The sequence below is a fragment of the Muntiacus reevesi genome, chromosome 8 (genome assembly GCF_963930625.1).
Source record: "Muntiacus reevesi chromosome 8, mMunRee1.1, whole genome shotgun sequence".
Classification (NCBI taxonomy): Eukaryota; Metazoa; Chordata; class Mammalia; order Artiodactyla; family Cervidae; genus Muntiacus; species Muntiacus reevesi.
Window position 1 is genome coordinate 26467973 of NC_089256.1, and position 25871 is coordinate 26493843.

A 25871-nucleotide genomic window follows, 5' to 3' on the forward strand; every position below is an offset into this window, starting at 1 on the left:
TTCTGCCTTTCCCTTAATCACAGGCTGCCCTTGGGAACTTTTGGGGTGGGGTTTGGGTGCCAAGATGGGTTTCCTATATCCCATAGATCAGTTTCCCAGCAGTGGCACTGTTGACATTGGGGGCCAGCCTTATGGGGCGGTGCAGGCCTGTCCTGTGCATGGTAGCATGTCTGGCAGCATCCTTGGACCATGCCCATCAGATGGTAGTACCCTCACTCCCCTCACTGTGACAACCAACAAGGTCCTGACCTTCCAGATGTCCTGGGGGTAGGGGTGAGGGTGGGGGCAAAGTGCCCTTCCGCTGAGACAACATTCCTACTGTCGATGTAGGATGGTGTCCTCGGGGAGTTTCTGTTCCTCAGAATTATTCATTAAATGACCAGGCCAGGACTGCAGTCTTTACGTCAGCAAACCCAAAAGGCATCAGCAAAACAGAGCAGACACAAGAACTGAATGTTTTAAAATTTATAAGTTCTCAAATCAACATATGAAATAACTCCAGGCTCAAGATGGCATGTGGCCTGGGTCCTTTTGTGTTTAGGCCCACAGAGAAGCCTGACAGAGCCAAAAGCTTGCTCTGAAAGGAAAGCTACCGGGGTGGATTAATCTGTTTTTGGACGGCTTCGGCTGTTGATCAACTTCCTCATATTTCAAGCCTATTATTCCAGCAGGGAGAGCTAGTGTTCTCTCTCCCCCCCCACCCCATGCACTCTCTAACTTTGGGGTGCCTGTGATGAGGGGATATACTCCTCATCAGAGAGGTAATTAAAGTTTATAGAAACAACCGAAGTCTGCAGCAAATCTCTCCACTAATGAGGAAACCAGAAGTCTGACTTTCAAACAAACAGTCCTGTTAATCTTTTCAAAGCGAGTCAGACATGTGGGTAGGGACAAGGCCGTAAACTGACAGCGGCTCTGGGGCCGCCCTTCCACGGACACTCTCTCACTCGTCCTGAAGCCAGGCCGCACCCCATTCCACAGGGTTTGTCCCTGCCCGCTGGGGCCATCTGTGAGCAAGCCCTGTGTCACTTGTTTGTGTTCGCACAGAGAGCTGTGACATGCTTGAGAGTTAACAGGAAGCTTTACTCCATTTTTCCAGTTAGATTTCTATAGTCAGGGAGAAGCATTAGGCAAACACAATCAATTTGTTGTCATCTGATGCAATACTCCGGACACAAGTAAATGACTCCACCCATGATTCCTCTTGCTTCATTTGCCCTGAGACAAAAAGGTGAATCCACTGGAAAATGAATGAAAGGTCACCCTGTTTCACGACGGTGTCTGGACATGCTCTGCCAGTCTGTTCCAACTACTGTGTGGTAACCTGGTGATGGCAGCAAGTTACCGGAATCCCGAGTGAGCCCGTGATTTGTCACGGGCAAGTAATGGAATGATGTTACGGTTTCAGCTGTCAGGGGAAAACAGTTCTCTCACTTGTGGGCAGAATGTCTGAAAGCTCTTAGATGCTGCTTGCGGTTCTTCTTCTGCCCGGAGGACCAGTGTCACACTACGAAAGACCATCCAACTTGCCAGTTTATCCTTTACAACACACACTGTGATGATGAAACAACCTCGGCCCATGAGTTAGGCTCAGATTCAAATGACCTGTTCAAATACTTGTTCTCATTTTTATGTCCAGCCTGACACCCCCTACCCAAGCAAGCCCCTCCAGTCACGGACAGTTCACTGTGCCCCCGGCTTTAGCTCATTTGTCCTTTCAGCTGGCCTGGCACCCCCTTATTCAAGAGCAGTGTGGGCAGAAGTGGGGACCTCTGACATTCACAGGGAGCTTTTAAAAGAGGAGGGTATCTGGGGATTAGGCAGTATAGGTATTTGAGTTGGAAATGTTGCCCCACTGATGGGCTAAATATTTGCCATGACAGCTAAAAGTCTTCCTTCTGCAGCTTGACATGGATGAAAGCAGCCCTATGCCGGGCCCCTCCCACAGCCCCCAAAGGATTAAACAGCCTGAGCAGATAATGGCTGCCTTAAAAGGATCTTTCACATGACTCAGATTAATGCTTGCTGTCTGTCGCCCAGGTTGGCAGCTAAACATTATTTAAAAAGAAAAGAAAAGAAAAAACCTCCAGATGACAACTCTTTTCAGACAAGGTGTGGAGTCTGTCTGCAAAGCAAAGAAAGACACGGAACGCAGGTCCCTCCTGCAGAAGGAAGCTCAGGTGAGGCTGGGGCGCTCCAAGCTAGCTGGGGGCAGGGTTCAAGGAAAGTGGGCTCTGAACTGTGAAGGCTCTCAAAGCATTGATGGGTAGACCTATGGCTGATTCTTAATGTAGGACGGAAAAACCACACAATTTGGTAAAGCAATTATCCTTCAATTAAAAAAATAAAGTGACAAAACGAATGAACAGAAAAAGAAAAGAATAACACTTGACTTGATTTGGCATTAAAAAAAAAGCAAAAGCAGCCTCTTGTAACTATCCCAACCCCCTCCTGCCTCCAGGCGGAAGATGACACTCTTCAGGCCTGGACTCCGGGCTCCATTTCTCAAAGGGAGATGTGCCAAGTTGAAGAGCAGCCTCCCATGCTGTTCTCTGCTGCCACTGGTGAAAGCTCCCCTGGAATTCTCCTGGGTCCACCCTCCAGGACAGCGCAGGGTTAGGCTGCAGGGTTAGGCTTGAGTGCCGAAATGGGACCTGGCTTTTATCTCCTTCACACCCTGGGGCAATAAAACGCCCTTCCAAGGCTCCCTGGCTAATTGAAGTCCAGGCTATTCAGAAGTATAACCGTGAGACAGGACAGGGGAGGGCGCATGTTAACTCATTCCTATTTAAAAAAAAAAAAAAAAAGAAGTCACCCTCCCCTCTGAACTGGTCAGCAGAGCAGCTGGCCCCAAGGTTAAGGTGCTGGAGAGCCTGGGTGCTGACCAAGTCAGAAGACTTGTGGCATACGTTCCAAGGGACAAGACCCGCAGCAGGGACACTTCCAAGGAAAACAGTCATTGCTTCAGATGTAGGCCATAGCCAGCAGAGTAGTGCCACCAAGAAGAAGAAACAATAAAAGACAGCCAATTCCAAGGGAGCAGAGCTGCTGCAGCAGCAAGCTGAGCGGACTTCATGATTCCTACACCAGTCCCTTAACTCCTGGGCCCAGCAGGTGCCATGAAATTCTTGGCACCAGTGGCCGAAAATAATGTGGAAACTGGGCAAGTAAGCTGGCTTCCCTATTTCACTATCACGCCCAAGAACAAGTGAAGACAGTTCTCAACCGGGGGGCGGTGTCAGCCCTCGGGACATCTGGCAGCATCTGGTCATTTTTGGTTGTAATGACTGGGGGCCGGGGGGTTACTGCTGGCATCTAGAGGCCAGAGACACTGATGAAGGCCTGACACTGCACAGCACTGCCCCCCACAGTGAAGAAGAATTATCCAGCCCCAAGTGTCAGCAGTGCTGCTGTTGAGAACTGGAGCGGTGTTCTGTGAAGCTCTGAGAAGAAGCTAAAGCATTTGGTGGAAACCTTAGGTAATCACAGTTGTCCGCAGAACACAACATCCCACAGCACTTGAAAATGACAGATGTGATGCCTTTGCCCCTTTGCCTGCCCCCTTAATCTGATATAATCTGATCCCAGGAATCGAAAAGCAAGAACAGCCGCCCTCCCCCTCCAACACACAGGGAGTGTGTTCGCAGGCCTCCTAAACCTGAAGTTCTCTGAAGTGTTTTCACAGTTTGGTCCATCTCCAATTTCAAAGCCCCAAACAGGGAGTTGCTTCTTTTTGCTTTCAACAAAGGAATTTTTCTCTGTAACTCCAGTTTCCCTGCCCACGAGCAAAGGTGAGTGCCAAGCCCAAAGGTCCCATAGGTTAAATGACTAATATTTAATGAGCTCGTATTAACAGCAGTTATGCCAGCCACGACACCTGAGCTCTCCAGGCTGTTCCTCTGGCCTGGTGTGAGCAGCTCATAGCTGGAAGTGTCCCACTGGGGTAGGTCTGCGTCCCGTTGCACGTGTGCCCCAGCGTGCCATTCACGTGACCTGTGTGAGCTTGCCACCACCGCATGGATCATCCCATCTGAACTTCAGAAGCTGACTACTTGTGCCTTTTCTATTATTGACCCTTCAGCTCCCACCCTTGCTTGCCAAATAAAGGTGAGCACCCCAAAAGGCCCAAGGAATCCACTTTTTCCAAGCTGCTTCTACCTCCACATCCATAATCTCTGCCTCTGAGTGTCAAGGAAAATCAGTGCATGGGTGTGAGACTTAAGAGACAGACAGCTTTGTCTTTAACCACATTGTGTCAAATTAAAAATGACTGCCCCTCCCTGCCCCCGCTTCATACATCTTGTCTGGCCTCCAGAAACTTCCACGGCAGCCAGACTTCAAAGAGTGTATTTTCAAGCATCTTACTTGAAAGTCGACTGGAAAGCTCGGCTGAGAGGGTCGTCATACCGCTGGCCCGCCCAGGTGAGATGGGTGTGGCTGGGTGGACAGAGGGAGAGGCGATGGATCCCAGGTACTGGTAGGACTGATCGTAGGACCATGGTGGGGACGGCTGGATCTGCCTCGTATCTGCAGAGAATCGGGCAGGTCAATGATGCATGGAGGGGGGCAGGATTTGAAAAACGAAAGCATTTAGTAAAAAAAACCCAGCTACCTTTGTTGAACTCTTAGATATGTTTATGGCCTACTTACCAGTGTTTAGTAAACTTCCTTAAGTCCCATGTATTTGCTTTTGTGATGACTTACCCTCCCCCCCAAATGATACTGATATATAATTTATGTTTTAATTCTTGAAGATTTTCCTCTGCTAACTATTCCTTCAAAGGTTTTATGTAACCTCACTATCCCAGGTAGCTCAGTGGTAAAGAATCCGCCTGCCAGTGCTGGAGATGCAGGAGATATGGGTTCCATCTCTGAGTAAGGAATATCCCCTGGAGGAGGGCATGGCAACCCACTCCAGTATTCTTGCCTGGAGAATCCCACGGACAGAGGAGCCTGGCGGACTACAGTCCACAGGGTCACTAAGAGTCGGACATGACTGAGTGACTAAGCACCCACACACAATGTTGAGAGGAGCTGGTTATGCTTTCCAGGTGGAAGTGTTAATATTCAAACTGTTGACCTGCTGCACATACGGACTGCCCAGGCTTACCAATAATTACAGTTATCATTATCAGGTCATCACCCATCTTTGTACTCAGTAAGCAGAAAAGAATGCAAGGGTTTGGGTCTTTTTTGGTACCTTAGACAAGACTATTCCATGGCTGTTTAATGTTTTCTGTACAGGTGATCTCTGTCCCAGGGATAATTGATAAGAAAGTCTGGCTGGGAAACTGGCAGCAAGGCCTGATCACTGTTTCACAAACCCAGCAGTGCAGAGCTGGTTCTGTCATCCTAGACTAACACAGATGTCTTTTTTTTTTTTTTTTGTTAAGACCTCAAGTTTGCAACTTTTAAAGGGCAGAATGTTGAGCAAGTATTTTATAGACTGCCATTAAAAGAGGCCTGCCTGGGATAGAGAAGAGACAAAAATCTGACATCAGAAGGTTTAGGTAAAAAGGATTTTGTAAATTTGACTCCAGCATTCATAGACATCTTAGTTTTCAAAAGCATCATACTGTTTGCAGATGAAAGGGAGGAGGAAAAAAAAAAAATCCCTTCTATTCTTAGATCAAATGTGTAAGAAAATTAAAAAACTGACCACTGTACCACCACGGGAGAGCTTTACATTCTGTCTTAGGATTAAACATTAGTTTTCTCATTGCGTCCCACCTTCTTTGTGGACAAAGGTGACAGCAAACAACACTAACTCCCAGGGGTCTTCACAGCCGTGGGTTCAGGGTGCTGGGAGTGAATACAGAAAGAGCAGAGTTCCTGAGGGAAATACCAGCTGTTAAGTTCCGTGTGTGCCGTGACATAAAGAAATGAGTTATTCCTTCTCATTAAACAGTGTCTATCTCGGCTCCCTCACTTGCTGGGGGAGCAGAATGCTAGGGGTTTTCACTTGCAGCAGTTAGCTTTCCCTTGTCTTGAATGCCTTTGAAACCATCACAGTGGAGGACAGAATCAGGCATCTGGGGACTCGAGTCTACCTTCTTATCCTTACTCTTCTCCTAACAGCCCTCGCCCCAGTTCCTCTCATACTGATCGACTTCTTTTCTTTGAAGTAACTGGCCTAGAACGAATCTGATCAGTTCTCGTGAGGTGGATGAGCTAGAGCCAGAGTGAAGGAAGTCAGAAGCATCGTATTAATAACGCGTATATATGGGATCCAGAAAAAATGACACTGATGGACCCTATTTATAGGGCACGAATAGAGACACACAGAGAATGGATCTGTGGACACAGCGGGGGAAGGAGAGGGTGGGATGGACTGAGAAAGTAGCGTTGAAACGCATCCATCACCACATGTAAAACACACAGCCCGTGTGAAGTTGCTCTGCAACACGAGCTGAGCCGAGTGCTCTGTAACAGCCGGGCTGGGTGGGACGGGGCGGAGGGTGGGAGACAGTGTGCTTAGGGCTGATCCACACTGTCGTGTGGCAGAAACCAACACATCACTGCAAGGCAATTATCCTCCAATTAAAATAAAAAAAAAATCCTGACCTTTTAATTTTGAATGTTGAAAAACCTGGGGAAATAATTTAGAATCTTTGAAACCCAATGTTAAAGAAAGGTCTTTATTTCCATCTGAATTTGAGAGAATCTGAGGGGATGGCAAGGAATAAAGTACCAGTCCACTCCAGACTCAGTGGAAAATACGTGCTCAACTACAGTCAAAGATCCTGCATAATCTTAGAGCAAACAGTGCTTCCAGTAATTGAAAGCAAATAGCAACAGCAGATTGTTTGATATTCCCATATTGCTACAAGGATTTTGCTTTAAGTGAAAATAAAAATTACACCCTCAGATATTTTCTATTAAGCCATGAGTATGTCCTGGATATATATGTATTTACTAAGTGAATATATATGGTACTCAAATATTTTAATCATTTAAAAAGCAAACAAAAGAGGTTTTATAATTGTCATAAAGCCCTCTGGGTGTGAATTGCGGTACAGTAATTCATGCCCTGTTGTGTAGACAGCCCAGCACCCCTAACCCCATGTCTAAAACCACAGTAAGCATAAAGTATTATGCCATGATTCATGCTCTGTCATGTTTTACTGTAGTGAAAAAGTTGTGCTAGGCTTTTCTAAACTCATAATTAAACCATGCAAACGTTGCATAATGTTTCACAGCCTTTTAAAAATATGCTTTGGTAAAATGATCTTTATGATTAAAGTCCAGGTTCTGTGATTTTTTTTTTCTTAACACAGGGTTTCAAATTCAACATCTTCTGAGTTCACACCACAACTCAGCCTTTCAGTGTTGGGAGTGGGGTGAGAGTGGGGAATGAATGGGCAGTACTAAAAGCCCAGTGGCCCATGATCAGTTTTCATATCTGCGACCACAGTGAACTGTGTTTGGCTTCATTGGCAGCGGTGGGCCAGAAGGTGGTGATGGCGAGCTTCTCATGTCGGGCGTTTTGCGTGTTTTCTTCTAAATGTTACATGGACTATTGATGAAAACAAAGCAAAACGAAGGGCCAATAATATGGTTTATGGTGAGTTTACCATTGAGTTAGCATTCTTGCCGTGATGGGGCCAACATGAATACATGAAGACAAGTATGGAAATGACAGTGCTCTGGGCACCTGAGCGCTGGGCTGGAGGCAAGAGAAGTGGCCTCTAGCCTGTCTGTGTGATGGCCCTGGATCACGTGCTTACACTTTCTTATTCTCATCTCTGAAAGGAGATGATTGCTAAGCCCCTTCCAATGGTGACAGTGCAGGATCTTAATTCAAATAGGCCCCAAACAATAACTCCTTGGAGCTTCACAGGTACTGCCAGTGGTAAAGAACCCACCTGCCAATGCAGGAGATGCAAGAGACACAGGTTTGATTCCTGGCTGGGGAAGATCCCCTGGAGGAGGGCATGGCAACCCACTTCAGAATTCTGCCTGGAGAATCCCATGGACAGGAGCCTGGTGGTCCATAGTCTACAGGGTCACAGAGAGTCCCGGACATGACTGAAACAACTTAGCACGCACACATGCATACAATACTTCTCTGCTTATATGTTAATCAGAGTTAGGGAAGGATAAGGTAGGCATGTGAGGTGAAGAACGGTGCTTGTGATAATAAATGTGTATTCCAGGAAGGGGAGGTGGGATGGGGGTAAGATGGCAGTTATAGAGAAAAGAAAGTCACAGGCTGAGGAAGAGAACCACTGTCTGTCAAGTGGTTTTCAGAGGAGCGCTGCTTGTTCTCGAAGGGAATGCCTCTGATGGGTCAATCCACCAAAATGAAGAAGTTTCTTGAAATGTACTTTTAATACATGTGTTAATTTGTGAGTAAGACCAGTTATGTCACTGCCCCATTGGAACTTAGAGTCCGATATTAGTAAAGGTCCCAGATCTGTATGATGTCTGGAGAGTCGTTTTCTTATCGTATTAATCATCATGCTGAGTTACTTCATTCATTCACTCTTAGGCTCATGACGTTCCTCACGTCCTCATTCATTCATGTTGCCAGCGAACATTTTTGTTTGATTATGGCCACTGTTTTTATTGACATATTTTCAGTTTCATTGAAGAAGACAGCATGCAGAAACAGATGGGTAATTTAAGCAGGGAAGAAATTCTAAGATGCAAAAGGAAGTTCCAGAAATGAAAAACACTGTAACAGAAACGAGAAATACCTTTGATGGGCTCTTTGACAGACTGGACATGAGTGAGAAAAGAATTTCAATGAAATTGAAAATATGTCAATAGAAACTTCCCAAACTATTGGGAAAGTGAAAGTGTAAAAGTTGCTCAGTCCTGTCCGACTCTTTGCGACCCCATGGACTATACAGTTCATGGAATTCTCCAGACCAGAATACTGGAGTCGGGTAGCCTTTCCCTTCTCCAGGGGATCTTCCCAACCCAGGGATTGAACCCAGGTCTCCCACATTGCAGGCGGATTCTTTACCAACTAAGCCACAAGGGAAGCCCTATTTGCCAAACTATAAGGTAAAGATAAAAAACAAAAACAGAAACAAAAATCAGAATATCCACGAACTTTGGGAGAATTTTCAAATATGTATAATATATGTGTAATAGAAATATCAGAAGGAAAAAGAGGAAGAGAAGAAAGCGGAGTGGAAGGGATATTTGTGAACCTGCCAGAATTAATGACAGCCAGCAAACCACAGATGCAGGTAACCCAGGGAACACCGACTAAGCAAAATAAATACCAAATAATTTACATCTAGGCATATATTAAAACTACCAAAAAAAAAAAAAAAAAACCCCAAAGATAAAGAGAAAATCTTGAAAGAAACCAAAAAGGAAAGGTGGGTGGGTGCACCTTACCCAGAGTCGAACATTGGTAAGAATTACTCCAGATTTTGCTCCAGAAACCATGCAAGCAAAAATAGTGTGTTGTAAATAAAGTGTTGAAAGGAAAAAGCTACCAACCTAGAATTCTATATTCAACAAAATTTCCTTCAAAAATGAAGGAGAAATAAAGCCATTCTCTGACAGACAAAAACGGAGCTAATTTATCTAGCAGAACTGCCTTGTGGAAAATGTTTTAAAAAAACTTTCTTCAGGGAAAAGGAAAATAATACATGAAACTTGGATTTACATAAAAAATGGAAGAATAAATTAAGATGAAGTCTTACTCTTCGTATTCTTAACTGATCCAAAAGGCAACTGTTTAAAGTGATAACAGTAATGTGACAGGTGGTTGTAAGTGACATGAATGATAGAAATGGGAAGGAAGAAGTGGTCTTGTGTTATTTGATGGTGACTTACATCCACTACACATGTATTTTTCAGACTCTAGGACAATCACTAAAAACATTTTTAAAGTATAACTGATATACCAAGAGCAGAGATAAAATGGAATGGAATCATATAAAATGCTCAGTTAAAGCCAGAGAAGGTGGAAAAAAGAGGCAAAAAAAGAATAGGTACAACAAATATAACAAAACAATTACAAACATGGTCCATGTTAATTCAGTGATACCAGTGGCCCCTTTAAATATGAATGGTCTAATGCATGTGTCAACTGAAGGAGATTGTCAGAGTGGATTAGAAACAAAATTCAACTATGTGTTGTCTACAAGGAAACTAAATATAAAGCCTCAGGTTGAAAGTAAAGAGGTAGAGAAAAGACTGGGCTACTACTAATCAAAATAAAGCCAAAGCAGCTGTATTAATTTTATATAAAACTGACCTCAGAAGAAGGAAAATTTCAAGAGATAAAGAGGGGAATTTCATAAAAAAGTTATACACTGAATCACTTTTCTCTACAGCAGAAATTAACACAACATTGTAAATCAACTATACCTCAATAAAATAAAGGGGAATTACATGGTGAAAAAATGTGATGTCTAAGAAAACATAAGAATCCTTAATATGTATGTGCCTAACAAAAGAATGTCCAAAGACATGAGATTCAAAGTGATAATACTACAGCAAGAAAAAGAAGACGACACAGTTACAGCCAAAATCCTCACAGCCCTCTTTCAGTAACTGATACATCAGGCAGGCAGAAAGCTGGGGTACAGTTGATGCAGAGTGCTATTGATCAGCATCTTTTGAAAACTCCATCTGACAGTAGCAGAATACACATTCAAGATCACAGGGAACATGCATCACAAGATATACCATAAAACACACCTTAAACAAATAGAATGGACCCACTCTCAGGCCATAGAGATTTAAACTAAAATGTCAGTGACAGGAAGGCAGCTAGAAAATCCCCCAAATACTTGGAGGCTCAGCAACACACTTCTAAATAACCCATGGGTCAAATATGTCTCAAGAGAAATATTTCGAACTAAATGAAAATCCAGCATCACAATTTGCAATGCAGAGGAAGCAGTGCTTAGAGGGAAATTTTATCGCATCTTAATGCATTTATTAGAAAAGAAGAATGATTCAGAACCAATAAGCTTCCACCTTTGGAAAGTAGAGAAGATGCAAAATAAACCTAAAGCAAGCAGAAGAGAAGAAATAATACAAATTAGAATAGAAGTCAAAGAAATCTGATACAAGAAAGGGAGGGAAAATGAAGGAAACCAAAGGCTGCTCTTTGAAGAGTTTAAACCTAGAAGCTGTCATACACAGCGAAGTGCATCAGAAAGAGAAAAGCAAATATCGGATGTTAACGCATATATGTGGAATCTAGGAAAATGGTATAGATGATCTTACTTGCGAGGTAGAAATAGAGACACAGATGTAGAGGACAGCCGTGTGGACACCAAAGGGGGAGGGGAGGCTGGCTGGGATGAACTGGGAGATTGGGGTTGGCATATATACACTGTGTATATTGACACTATTGATACTGTGTATAAGCTAGCTGATGAGGACCTACTGTAGGGAACTCTACTCCGTGCCCTGTGGTGACCTAAACGGGAAGTTCAGTTCAGTTCAGTTCAGTCGCTCAGTCGTGTCCGACTGCGACCCCATGGACTGCAGTACGCCAGGCCTCCCTGTCCATCACCAACTCCCAGAGTTTACTCAAACCCATGTCCATCGAGTTGTTGGTGCCATCCAACCATCTCATCCTCTGTTGTCCCCCTCTCCCCCTGCCCTCGATCTTTCCCAGCTTCAGGGTCTTTTCCAATGAGTCAGCTCTTCCCATCAGGTGGCCAAAGTATTGGAACTTCAGCTTCAGCATCAGTCCTTCCAGTGAATATTCAGAACTGAGTTCCTTTAGACTGCTTTGATCTCCTTGCAGTCAGATGGGAAGGGGGTGGGGATTTCAATACAGCTGATTCACTTTGCCGAACAGTAAGGAGATACTGACACAGCACTGTAAAGCAGCTATACTCCAGTTAAAAATACAACGCATTCTCTTACGAAGAAGAAGAGGAAAAAAGCCCTACTTTGTCCTCATGTTCCTGGAGGGCCACAGGAGATTATGGCCAGAGATGCCTCCCGGGTCTGTGAACACTCATGTCTGTCTATGGACTTTTTAACCCCCAGTTTTGAGAAACCTGGCTCCCCCATGGGCCAGGAGAAAGTTGATGGGGGCCCTGTTGCTGGTTCGAGTTGGAAGGCCCTCTCCTTGGCTGTCTTGCTGGCCTCTTTAAAGACGTGCTCTTTCAGTCACCGTTCAGAGCCACTTGAAAACAAAGACCAGACAGTTGTATACATGCCCAGTGTCTATTTTTAGAAGAGCCAAGCCAACGTGCTGAACATACAAACCCTCAGGGCGGCGCCGGCTTTCTCCCGAGAGGATTCCCGCCCCCCTCACCGCACCCCCTTTTCAGCTTGGGAGGCAGAAGGGCAGTTCCCAGGGTGCCCTCCAAGTTCACCTCAGCCACGGGCAGCTGGTGTAATGCCCTCCTGGGGGCCTCAGCACACACAACAGGATGTGACTCAGGACTCAGAGATGTGAGTCAGTTTCCAAGGCGATGTGTCAGGGCGAGCCCCGGTGACGGCTCACTGACATCTCCCTGTCTGGGACCCCTGGACGGTAGATGCAGGCTCCCCTGGGAACAAAAGGGGGTACTCCCAGAGGTTCCAGTGCCCCCTCAGAGCCGGGTCAGGCTCTGCTACGAAAGAGGCATTTCCTGAAATGTCCAACTGTCCGTCCGAAGCCCTGTTTCGTCCGGCCTCTGCAATGCAGCAAGCAGGCACGGCGGCCCCTCACACGTGTGCCCAGGCAGAGACACCGATCGGCCTGGCGCTGCTATCAGTGAAAGCCCCTGGTAATGTGAATCGGTCCCCGCCAGCCCTGGGTGCCAGAATAAGAAGCTATGGAAGAGCTCCGGGGATCTGCCCACCATTTATTTGTCTCCTCTGGCCACAGACTCCTTGGTTAGTCATGTACAGCGAGCAGCATCCATGGTTCCAGCAATTACTCCCAAGGGACGCACGGGGCCCCAGGCAGGGGCAGAGACCCGCCTGAGGATGCTGCGTTTTTAAAAAGACGGTTGGGGTCCTGAGGGATCCCATCCTCGTAGCTGACTGGAGGGCCCAGGAGGTGGCAGGCTGCCTACTGTGGCCTCATCCCTACCCCCTCATTGCCTTGGGGACCCACACTGTCAGCAGGGGAGGTCTCCCTGGCAGGGAGAGGCTTCCCGACGTTGCGGTCAGGGCACTGGGAGTCCAGCATGCTGGTCCTTACCCAGAGCTTACCCCCAGCTCCTCCCGTGGCTCAGCACAGCCTCTCAAACCTCTTGTTTCCTCCTCTCTGCAAATGGGGGTGACCAGACTCACCTGCCTCACAGGTGTTGAGAGTTAATTACTGTTTGTGGAGCAGCTTTGAGTGCCGCAGATGAAAGGCGCTCTATAAACGCAAAGAGCCATTCCTCATTAGACCTGCCAGACAGTTCCCAGGGGAAACCGTCCAAGCCCTTGCCACGAGGCCGCTCCCCTCGGCCAGATCAGAGTCTGAGCCACGTCTGGAAAAAGGCTCTGGACACAGGCACCGTCGTCTCCGAGGCAGGGCTCGGGGGATAAGTCACTGGCTTCTAGAAGAGACGAGGGTCTGGATAACACCTGGTTCTCTGCCAGCACTGTCCCCTGCATCGGAGGGATATTGGCCTTCAGGTCACACGGCCGGAGGGACCTTGCTCCCAAGGGAAAGGGAGGCACCTTCTGCCCTCGGCTATGTCCCCTGCCTTGCAGATAAATTATTTCCCTGGACATCGTCAGACAAACATCCGTTGCAGACATCTCACCAGTAAAGATTTTTCTGCAACCTCACTTTCTGAACCTCTGCTGCCCCCCTCCTCCCCGAACACACTTTCCAGGCCTGAACTGATTGTGCAGATGGGCTGGTAAATTCCGGTAAGGCCAGGCCATCACAGGTACATTCAAATTGCTCCACAACCGCCCTGCTAATTTCTGTCCACTCCTCCACGTCTTGTCTCCTCCAATAAAAAAAAAAATCTCAGAATGTAGAGGGTAAAGGTATCTCTCTGCTCCCAACCACTGATCTCCAGCAACTTCGCCCCCTTCACTGGTCCTGAAAGGGATGAGCCAGAGGGGAGGCTGAGAGATCTCAGGCAGCTTCTAGCTTGGGGCTGAGTGCCCGGCACCCCCCACCCCGGTGGGTAAATGAGGACCCTCCCTCATAGGAGCCAAATTCCTGACACCTAGCATGTGGGAAGCCATGTGTGGGAGACACACAGCACAACCCCCAGGACTGTTTAGCCGCTCAGGTGTGTCCAGCTCTTTGCAACCCCATGGACTGTAGCCCGCCAGGCTCCTCTGTCTCTGGGATTCTCCAGGCAAGAATACTGGAGTGGGTTGCCATGCCCTCCTCCAGAGGACTTTCCGGACCCAGGGAAAGAACCCATGCTTGCTGCACTGCAGGTGGATTCTTCACCACTGGGCCCCTTAGGGAACCCCCAGTACCACTAAAGAAACGGAATTTGATGAGGGATCATTCCACCGAGGGCAGCACGTGCTCTAAAGAGGACTGTGCAGGCTTGACAGTCTTTTGTTCCGTGGCCCAGGGCGTGAGGCTGTCAGAACTGAGCTGCAGTCACTTGCTGATGGGGGTGGGAGAGGGGACCTACAGGATTTTCAGGGAGGCAGCCAGACCTCTTCCATGAAGTAGATACAGTATCAGGTGTCCCCTGGGCAGATCAGGGTCCTTGAAATGCCTCAAGGTGGCAGCAAGCAAGGAAAAAAGATGATGTCACTGGGACCTGGGGGGCAGAAGGTGACCGTGAATTGCCAGTACTGGAGGACGCACTTATGGCGCGGGAAACGTGCACAGCAGGTCCCCTGGAGGCCACTTTGCAGGCTGGCTGCCTCTGAGGTCCCACCCCCATCCTGCGGCTTTGTAAAAAGTTAGAACCTTTTGACGAATTTTACTATTATCATGAGATTTATGTATTTGTCGTAAGTGAAAGCGGCTTAGCCGTGTCCGACTCTTTGCAACCCCGTAGACTGAGAGTCCGTGGGATTCTCCAGGCCAGAATACTGGAGTGGGTAGCCTTTCCCTTCTCCAGGGGATCTTCCCAAACCCAGGGATCAAACAAAGTTCTCCCGCATGGCGGGCGGATTCTTTACCAGCTGAGCCACCAGGGAAGCCCATTTGTTGTAAAGTCTCAATAAAAATCCATCTCACCGCACACACACACACACACACACACACGCCCGCTCTGGGTTGTCCTCACACACATTCTAAGAGTGGCTCGAAGCCTGTCAGGCATCCTCTGCGTTTGTGCTCTCAGGTGACGTGGCCCCTGGTGCATCCCGAATGAATTTGACACCAGACACTCTGACTTGAAGCAGTAGCACAGCATCCCGATAAAACCAGAAGAACTCACATGAATAGGGAAACAGAGTGCAATGAAGACCATCTTGAGAAGGGCGAACCACAACATGAAAGACGCTGAACTTGCCTTTGGTCTGAGTGGCTCCAGACATTTCCGGGTTTTGGGAACCTGTCTCCGAGCTGCCCCTCTGGAGGAAGGGCCTGCAACAAGGGCAGGGCTTGGAGGGAGGTTCTGAGAGATGAGGGCTGAGCCCCCGGCTTGCCCCTCGCTCCCCGTGTGCTGAGGCAAGCAGCTTAAGCCACGGGAGACTCAGTTCCCCCCCACACCTGTGGGGGGTGCATTCCAGGAAGAGGAGACGGGATTCCAACCCCATCATTGCTCACACAGTATCTGGCTCCCAGTAAGCAAGCTGAAACTCCAATACTTTGGCCACTTGATGCAAAGAACTGACTCAATGGAAAAGACCCTGATGCTAGGAAAGATTGAAGGCAGGAGGAGAAGGGGATGACAGAGGATGAGATGGTTGGATGGCATCACCGACTCAATGGACATGGGTTTGGGTAAACTCTGGGGGTTGGTGATGGACAGGGAGGCCTGGCGTGCTGCAGTCCCTGGGGTCACAAAGAGTCAGACATGACTGAGCGACTGTACTGCAGTCTTCACTCCCTGTCCCTTCAGAGGAAGATTCCGTGTCCAGAGAGGACCCACACGGTCCCATTGGAGGGAGGAGGGGGCTGAAACCTGCCTTGGCCTTGGCCCCGAGGTCCCTGGTGCAAAACACCCACAGCCCCTTCACCAGGAAGTCAGGGCTCACCTACACAGGCTGCCTCCCCCTAGAGCACCATCCTCTCCACTGGCCTCCCCACCGAGGGAACCCGTCGCTGCAGAAAATCCAGAAAGTGGAGGATGCACATTAAGGATGCGTGGTTCTTCCCCTTCGGGGGCTGGGACTCAGGTTCATGGCAATGGCTCTTTAAGAGCTTCCATTCCAAGCTCCCAGCCGGAAGAATATCCTCACAGAAGACAAGGGAAGTGTGGGAACCCCCGAGTGGGGGGGGGGGTGCGGCGAGCTCAGCCCTCCTATGTGCGCTCACGGGCCAAGGCAGCAGCCCCCCCGCCCAGCGTTCTCCCATCCTCCCCTCCTGTCCTCGCTGGCTGGCGCCAGCAATCCCACACACTCAAGCCTTCCCCTTTCCCACACATCAGCCCAGGCTCCTGGGAATGCCAGCCGTAGGACTAGGGGGCTCAGACCCCTTGGGGCACCCCCCCATCTGTACCTCTCTAGCATCCTTTCACGGGGGACACTCCACGCCTGCCTGAGGACCAGCCCAGCACTGTATGGTTCCTGGCCGTCCCATCTCCTCCAACACCACCGGTCCACTACATGCTGGAAAAGTCTCTGGACGTACAGAGCAATGCATTTCTCCCCTCTTCCAGGGCATTGCCAACGCCTGACCCTCCTCCCTCCACCCTGCTGTGCCTGCAGTGATGGCACGTGGAGGCAGCCTGTCCTCTCCACGCTGGAGATACGAGGCGCTGTGATTCCCAGACTCCCACCTTTTCTGTTGCTAACCTCGGGGCGACTGCAGGACCGGCCGTCCTGACCCCAGCATCCCGCTTTCATCCCTGGAACAGGATGCCCTTCCAGACCCACCAGCTCTGGTTCCCCGTCCATAAACATCTTTCGGGAGGAGGAACATTTTATTAGACGTCTTAAAACACGAGGTTTCTCCCTACACAGAGAACCCCACCTCCCCCTCCCTCTTGAGAAATGGCTCCTTTTACACTTCTTGTGCTTTTTTGAAAATTGCTCACTACTCAGACACTTGACAGCAGAGCAGCAAATGGGAAGGAAAAAGCAGAGCCGTGCCACCAGGTCACTTGGTGGCAGTTCTGTGAGCCAGAATATAACTAAGGTGTCTTTGGCTCTGAGCCGGGGGCATCCCTGTCGGCTTCCCTGTGGGATCCCACAGCTCCCCCTGCCTTCGCTCCCCCCACGCCGTTTCCCCATCCCACCCCACCCGCCGGGAGATCCACACGAGAGGAACCGGCTCGGCTCACTTAAGCCTGCAGCCATTTCCGCACACCCCGAAGAACTGACCTTGACGTGAACTAACTGGGACGGCAACGGATGAACAGCACAGGTTGCCGAGGTGGAGTTCTGCGGCAGGGAGGAGGCCTTTGAAGATAAGAGCTGCCAGTGCTTTCACAGGCTCATCCCTGGTGCTCTGAACAAAGGACGCAGACTAATAAAGGCAGACTCATCTGGGGGCAATCTGCACTCACAGAGGACCATCACCCCAAACTCTGATTCAGAAAGGCAAACAGAAATCTGCTGGAATTCCTTTTAAACTGCGGCGCGGACCTGGATTTAAAAACTGACACATCCACACGCACAAAAACTCTTGGTAATAAGCAGACCTCTGATGATCTAAAGAGCCACAGTTTCACGTATTGACTTAGAGAAAGTAAATGGCATTTCAAATACAACCTTCATACTTTGATAGATGAGGTCACCCTGAGAAAGATGATACCGTGGGCCCGGCAGTGGGGAACCTCCCTCCAGAGAACCGCTTTGATTTTCAAGGTCAAGGAAGGCTTCCTCGGAGACGCAGCAGGTTTTTAGTGACTTGGACTAAAATGAAGATTTTTTTTAGAAAAAATTAAAAGCCAATTCTGAGAGAGCAGACGATTAGCCGTTCTTGTTCAGCAACAAGGATGACCCTGGAGTACAGGGTTGGCCCCAGAGAATGGGGATGACCCTGGCCTGCATAAGTCAAGGGTCAGTGTGGATTTACTCCTGAGGTCCAGGCGGCTGCTGTCTGTGGTCGACACTGACCTTGACATCCTGGTGGAACAACTGAACTCTTGTGAGTTTCCCAGAGGGGTCTCAACAGGGGTGGTGTCTCCTCCAGGGGACACTGGACAGCGTCTGGAGATGTTTTTGGTTGTTACCACTGGGGTAAGGGGGATGCTCTTGGCATTGCATGGGTGAAGGCCAGGGCATTGTATTTAACATCCCCCAGGGCTCAGGATGCCCCTCACTCCACCCCGCCCACACACAGCAGGGGGATGACCCGGCTCCAAATGCCAGAGGTGCTTCAGGAAAACCCAGTCCAGTGTAGGCCTGCACCTCCCCAGTGTCCAACCGTGATGACAGGCCCGAATGCTGTGACTTCCAGAGTGCCCCCAGACTCAATAGAGAATTTTAATGCAGCACAAGTCCTGGACTGAGTACAAGTGGAACCCTCAGTTGAAGCAACAAGGCACCTTCTGGAGCCCTTCTGGGAACCCAGGGGTGGCTGGAGGCCATTCATCTGCCATCACACTGTGGCCAGGGTGCCAGGGCTGGGGATGGCCGCTTTGCCCACAGTCTCACGGCCTGGCCCCCGGTCTCAGGTGTCTGGTGTGCCAAGCCCTGGGTGAGCCGCCGGTGTGCACGACCGACGAGACCACTCCTCCCGAGCTGACAGTCAGCTGTGCCACCTGGGAAAGGGGACAGGCTGGCGCTTGCCTCCCCCCGGCTCCCCGGGCATGAGTCACACGTAACCAGATAACGATGCAGATCTCTGTCTGCACGTCTAAGGTTTCATTCCAACATCTCAGGGGGTGAGAGAGCAGAAAGCAACCTTGAGCCTTTGTGAGCCAGCCCCCAACCCTCTGCCGTCGGAGAAAACGGAAGCGTGGCGAGGTGAGAAGGCTCCCTCTGTCCCCCACAGCAGGTTTGTGGCAGGGTGGGGACAGACTTGCTGGATGCTGGTGGAGGGCTGTTTCTACTATATGATGGTTGTAGCCAGCTACCCCTACCCCGCATCTCGTTACCAGATACTGACAAAACAAAGAAGCCGGTCTAAGCTTGACAAGCAAATATATCTATACACACATACAGAAGTAGCCCCCAAGTACAGTGCTCTTTGAATGCTGGGGAGCGGTAGGTTTTCCTGCTTACAGATCTGAGATCTGAGCTTTGTGGGGCTGGTTGGGAAGTCCTGACTCCGCTTATGTCTCCCTTCCATTCTGAAACGAAGCCTAGACAGCCCCAGATCTCAAGTGGAAGTGGAAATCTGTCGCTGCTGCTGTGAATTCATGAATAATGCAACTCAAAATGAGGTAGGGGGGATACCATTCCCCTCCCAAGTCCCCCACCACCCTGTCCCTCGTCCCCTGTGGTGTTTTGGGGGTGGTCGTGGGAGAGGCAGGCTCCCAGAAGCGAGGAGTCTGCAGTAAGGCTCACACAGTCACCCGGGTTCTGCCTTTTCTCCTAATAACCTTCCACTGCCAAGTGGCCGCGACCAACGTGCTGACTTTAAACCCCTTTATGGAAAGTGCCATACCCTCTTCTGCTCCCATCACTTAAAATAATGAGTTAGGCGCACTTGTCTTAGTCTGTCTTTCAAGTGGATTAAATTCACGGACTCGTTCTCCTGCAGTCTCGCAAGCTTTGGCCTGGCTGTCTGAACCTCCAGATTAGACAGACGAGCACATGCCAGACGGCAATGAAACGCAATTACCTAGGCAAACTTTTGAAGGATTTGAGCCCTGGGGCACAGGCTGTTTACGACAGACTAAAAGCACCGTTTGTACTGAGCAAGACCAGTTGCCTCTGTCTTTTTGAGTTCTGGATCCTGCCTGCCACTGGACTCCAGGCAGGATTTCTAGGGGCCCGATAACATCAGGCTTCTGTCCGCACCTCAGCACCTCAGGGTCTTTGCTCTGTTTTTCAACAAGAAATTGCAAGTACCAACAAAAGCCTATTATAACATCTCCCTTTGTGTTCGCTGACTCTCTCCCATTGGTTTATTTTATTTTATTTTTTTTTTGGTATTGTGTACCACCCTGAAAAAAAGGCAGCAAGAAATCATCCTAGAGCTAGCTGCTTTGGTCTGTAATGTCTTTGGAAATGAACCACCTTTGCAATAAACAGGAACTTCCTGCCGGCACTGAATAAAACAAAACAAAACCCAGCAAACCAGTCTCAACAGCATGTCCAAAGTGCTTTCCCCTTGATTAGAACTGAGGGGCGAAGGAGAGGAAACAGAAGTGAAAAGGAAGATTGATAAGGCAGGTGGCAAACACCTTTTCAGCCGCTGGCCCATAATTCAGTACCTTTTTCTCAGACAGATGTGTTGGAATGGTCCTCCGTCCACCAGCTGAAAACGATAATGTGACCGTGAAAAGGACATCTGGGGACAGGGGGTTAACCGGACTTCCGTAGTCCTATCAGACACAGGGAGGCCCTCCAGGGGACGGCAGTGAAAGGTTTCAGTATTTGGGGACCCGGGTACCTGAGATCGGTCAGTGGGTCAGTTTGGGCAAGAGGCTGCGATCAGGGGTGGGAAGGTAAGATCGGCTAGCAAGATAAAAAGTGAAACTTGGAAGGACGGATTTGCAAAGTGCTGGAACCCAGAGGGATCTATGTATGGACGCTGCTGGAGAAGGAGGGGACACAGGGGGTGGGCGAGGGGACAGGACACACGTGCCGAGGGGATGGCAGTGAGGTCAGGGGGACGGTGCTAGGAGGAAGCTGCAGACAGACAACCTCGTCTCAACTTTTGGGGTTCCGAGCCATCATTAAATCTGGGAAGCCAGGTTCAGGCATCCGAATAACAGGCTCAGGTGGTTTGTCTGGGATGCTGGACAGAGGGAAGGAAGACACGAGAGAGTCTGGCTTAGGTGGGCGGCTCAGGCAAGGGAAAGGGGCAGTGTTTGAGTTAACAGGAGCTGTGCAAGGTGATGGGGGCAGGAGATGAAGAAGCAGAGGGACTTCCGGGTTCCCTCCTTGTCACGAAAGTGGAGGGAAAGGACCCAGGGAGGGGTAGCGGGTCACCCAGGTGGGCCCCGCAGGTTCCCACTCCCTCCAGGCTCCTAGATGGGCTCTGGGAATCACAGAAAGGGCAGATCGTGAAAGCAAGGAACAAAAGCACCAAGGCAGCAGGTGCCTGGGGAGGAAGGAAGTCATTTGGGGCAGGAAATTCTGAAGTTGGGATTAAACATCGCAACTCTCGAAAGCAGGGAGAATGCTTGCTCGATGATGCTCACTGACCTCCTTCCCTACCCGCTCCCCCCACCCCCCCAGCAACTCCGGGCATCCGGGCCAGGGTCATGGGGTCTGGAGACATCCCAGAGAGAGTTACCCCCCTGGCCTGGGACTTCTAGGAAAAAACTTGCTGTCGTTCTCAGAACCACGATTCCGGATGGGGAGAACTGCGCACAGGTGGGTGGGGTCCTGTGCGGACCGTCGGAGAGGCAGCCCTGGGGTGCGTTCTGAGGTTTCGATGAGGTCGCAGCATGGGGGGAGAAACCTCACGTGCTCGCTCCTGGGAGCCCAGGACTGTTGGAAAAGCAGCCAACCTGTACCCTCCTTGGGTCTCAACGGACAGTTTAGACGGAGGGAAGAAGGCGGGGAGAGAGGTCCCAACCGACGGGTCCAGGAGGAGGGAAGTTCGGTTGTTGGTGGGGACAGAGATGTCCTCAAGGAGAGGGGGCAGGGCGGGGGAGCTGGAGGGGGTGAGGGGTCAGGGCTTTCTGGGTGGGCCCCAGCATGGACCAAAACAGGTAGGCAGGGCTGACAATTGGTGTTCAGAGGCCAGGAGAGAAGGCAGGGAGAAAGACAACTGCTCGCAGCCTCAGCGCCCCAGCCTCCCTCTGGCTTATCTGCTTGCCTCTTCAGTCATTTCAGAGCATGGGTGGGCTCACCGTGGAACAGCTCATGGCCCAGACAGGCCGGGCCTCTGATGGATGGAGAGCCATGAGGTCAGTGGGGAAGGTGCCCTGTTATTTCCGGACCAGCCTTCTGTGGTCATCAGATCCTCGCCGGGTGACGCGTCTAGACAGAAGGAGGAGCCTTGCAGTGGAGGCGGGCGATGCCACCTCCCACCGCATGGGGTCTTCACGTGTGTGGTCAAGGTCACACCCAAGGTCACAGAGAAGGGAACCACGGCCAGGGTGGAGGGGGGAGCCAGAGTCCCCAGGTTATTCTGTCCCTTGCTGTTTATGTGCCGCCCCTGAAGAGTGAGCCTCTCGTCCCTTGGGGACTTTGGCTGATGTTCACAGAGAGGTACCTGTTCCAGGCAATCTGTGCGGGGCTTCCTTGCTGTGCTCGGTGGTAAAGAATCCGCCTGCCAGTGCAAGGGACATGGGGGCCATCCCGCGATCTGGGAAGATCCCACGTGCCGTGGAGCAACTAAGCCCAAGCGCCACGACTATGGATCTCATGCTCTTGAGCCCAGGAGCCCACGTGTCGCAGCTATTGAAGGCCGAATGCCCCAGAGCCCGTGATCTACAAGAGAAGAGCTGCCACGGAGAGCAACCCGAGCAGCACAGCTAGAGAAAAGCCCAGGCAACAGCAGCCATAAATAAGGAAATTTTTTTTTTTTTATTAAAAAAAAGATGATTTGTGCTAAGAAAATGCCAGGCCCCACTGCCCCTCAGGTAAGTCCTAGGCCTTGGGTGTCCTGTGCTGTGTCTCCAAGGCTGAGGTCATGAGACCCGCCGGGCACTTTAATGCTTAGGCAGTCGTCTGCCAGCGAGTAGGATGGGCCGCCTGTTTCTTGCAGAACGGAGTGACCGCTGGTGCCCAGACGCCTCCCAGCTCAGGATAAGAGCCTCGCTTACAGAGAAGGAGGGCTGGGAGGTGTTGGCCCCCAAGACACAGCAGCTCTGCCAGAGAGGACCCCCGAGGTGGGCACCCCACCAGGGAGTCCAGCACCAAGGGGCGGTTTTTCTAACTCTGGGGGATTCCCTTCAGGACAGTTGTCCCACGGGCCTCCACACCACCCATTCCTATAAAGACAAAGTCATCCCAGGATGGCTCTGACTGAATAACGACCACCCAGAGCCACTGGCCTTGAGGGGTGCCAGCCTGGACCCAGAGAAGGTCCCACCCAAGTGGCTGCCTGGAGTCAGGGGTCTCGGGGGAAAAAGCGGACTTGCAAAGGGCCCACGGACTAAAGTGTTGGCAGCCAGCCGCGTCCTCTCTGCCAACGACAAGGAACAGGAAGGTGGAACTGCGACGGCACCATCTGCCGTGTCGTATCGTGATACAAAGTTGAGCAGGAGGCTCCCTTCCGTTCCCATCACTGACATGTCAGCAATGGAAGGGAAAACCAGGAAAAGACCCCCATCAGCGCGGGAGGAGCTCAAGCATCAGCACTGGTTGGGTGGGGGGGTTCCATCCCTGCTAAGGCACCCCGCAAACCCACTTCCTCGCCCCCCCCACCCCCCCACCCCGTGGCTGCGACTGAATTTAGTCTCCAGCAGGCCCTGGGCTGCTTGTTTTGCAGTAGGAAACTCTCCTTCATAAGGGTGCTACTGTTGGTATTGTTTATTTGTATTTTTTTAATTTCCAAAAATAAGGAAAGGTTTATAAAATGGGGTGGGGGGGGGAGGGAGGAGAGGGCCAGGGAGGCGGTGACCCCAGCATGTCCCAGGCTCAGCTTGGCTTCTTCTGGCACCCCGCCCCCTGCCCAGGTCCCCCCCCCACCCCGCCCCTGTTCTGAATGTCGAGAATTAAGCAGGCCGAGCCGCCTGGGCTGGAGATGCGTCTAACAAGGCCCTCATTGTCTCAGACAGGTGTGAGATTGGACTTGATTCGGGGCCAACACCTCCAGTCCCCGGAGCCAGCTCTGTGAGCCGAAAACATGCACCAACCCTCCAGTAATACCACTGCAGCCAGCCAGAGTCTCAACAATTTAAGGCTTAACACACACAACATAAATCAGAGGAGGATGGACCGGCCGACCGGCAGTTTCTTGGGCGGATGCCTGCAGACTGTCTGCAGATCAGACCCTGCCTGTTTGGGTTATTTGAGACTTTTTTTTTTTTTTTTTGGAAATATAAAGATGAGAAACTGGGTGGAGCAGTGCGCAGAGGCACACTGGTGTTTGCCCTTTCTTGTTCCAGCGGCCTCTGCTTCTCCCTAAGTGCTGTTTTGAAGGGACTGCTCAGGAAGCTTCGTTTTCGCTCTTAACCAAAGACTCAGGCTGTGTTTGAGCTGGGCAGGGCAGGCAGAGGGAAGCCGAGCGCTCCAATACGGATGCTGTCCGTGTGACCTTCATGTAGTCATTCCACCTCGCTAGGCTTCCAATGTCTCCTCTATCTGATGGGGTGGGGGAACCATCTCATGCTGGTTTAGCTTTCTCTGAACACTCATCTCCAGTGGTCAGAAGTTCAAAGTCACTATATAAGAGCTGCCTGAAAGTGAAAGCGTTAGTCGCTCAGTCGTGCCTGACTCTTTGCGACCGCGTGGACTGTAGCCTGCCAGGCTCCTCCGTCCATGGGATTCTCCAGGCAAGAATACCAGAGTGGGTTGCCATGCCCTTTTCCAGGGAATCTTCCCGACCCAGGGATTGAACCTGGGTCTCCTGCATTGCAGGCAGATTCTTTAACCATCTGAGCCACAAGGGAAACCTCTGTAAGAGCTGCCTAAAGGAGGAAATCATCTTTGGGAGAAAACTTGCAAACCCTCTGAATGCCCTGTTTCTGAGTGGATGGGATTCCTGGAGCAAGCAAACACCCATCACTGGCCTCCTCCTCGTATCTGGTCCTTAGGAACCTGGGATCTGCAGAGCCCAGAGCTCCAGGCCTTGGGGCAGGTGGTCAGGACAGGCTGTGGGAGGCGAGGAGGAGATGGCAGGTCTGTGCTGCTAGTTAGAGCAGAGCCTCCAAGCTCCTGTTTTTCCCATCGCCTCTGAATGAAGCATCATTTAGGAAAGACAACTACCGAATCATAGCATCTCAACCTAGGAAGGAGCCTGGAAGCCCCGCCTCGGTACAGCGCCTCAAAGAGAGAGGCAACTGGACTTCACTCGTGGAATTCCTGTGACGATTCTGGGTGGCACTGGCCCAGCCATTCCGTGCCCTTGACCCTGAATTCACCACCAAGGGCGTGGCCACCGCAGGGATGCTGGGGCCTGGCCAGACACCCTGGCTGTCCCTGCCGGACACCAATCAGGGAGCGCATGGAATGGGACTTGGCAGCGTCCTGGCCGGGGACGAGGGGGGACCATTGCTCAGTCTGAGCCCCAGCCTGCCCAGGCCCCCCCTCGATGCACTCCCACGGCTGCGACCCCAGCCCGTCACCCTCCACACCTGTTTCCTGACCCCCTTCTGGCCCAGAGGCGGCACTGGCCACAAGCAGGCTTTCAAGGCCCAGGCTTGTGGGCAGACTCGGCACAGGGAGGTGAAACGCGGTTCAGAGAAAGCCTTTTGTAGGTGGTTCATCCAAAATGCAGAAGAGGCTGACCATTCACATTCTCTGAATGAGTCCGATTCATAAGGGGTCAGGCACGTAAGGTGACGGGTCAGGGGTCCCCCCCCACCAGCCGCTGCCCACATGGGCCCGGTGGTCAGAAGCGTCCCTGCAGCTGTACCCATGTCAGCGTCCCGAAGCAGGGCTTGGGGACGCTCGGTGGGACTGAGGATGACAGCGGGTGGCCTTGAGACGGGTGTTCTTTTTAACAAGATCCCTACTCCCTCAGCAGGAAATTCAGCATTGAAAAGATGGAGATACAGAGAAGCCATGATACAGAATTGAACCAGGGGATCCATCATCTCATCATCTCATCTCAGTGAGGGGCAGAGCAGGAGTAAACGTCCTGGGGTACCCTATGTACTGACAGAGAAGTCCACGAGCTGTGC

General features: G+C 50.6%; 1 protein-coding gene across 4 annotated transcripts in view; it reads right to left on the bottom strand.

The window, feature by feature from the left end:
* RUNX1 (RUNX family transcription factor 1) overlaps positions 1-25871 on the bottom strand; it is a 265928-nt gene that overhangs the window by 5962 nt on the left and 234095 nt on the right. For 3 of the 4 annotated variants that reach the window (XM_065942317.1, XM_065942319.1, XM_065942316.1), the window contains one exon: positions 4366-4527. The exons of the other annotated variant lie outside the window; for it this stretch is intronic. In XM_065942317.1, the coding sequence (XP_065798389.1) occupies positions 4366-4527 (162 nt within the window). The remainder of the gene's footprint in view (positions 1-4365; positions 4528-25871) is intronic. 4 annotated transcript variants of the gene reach the window in all.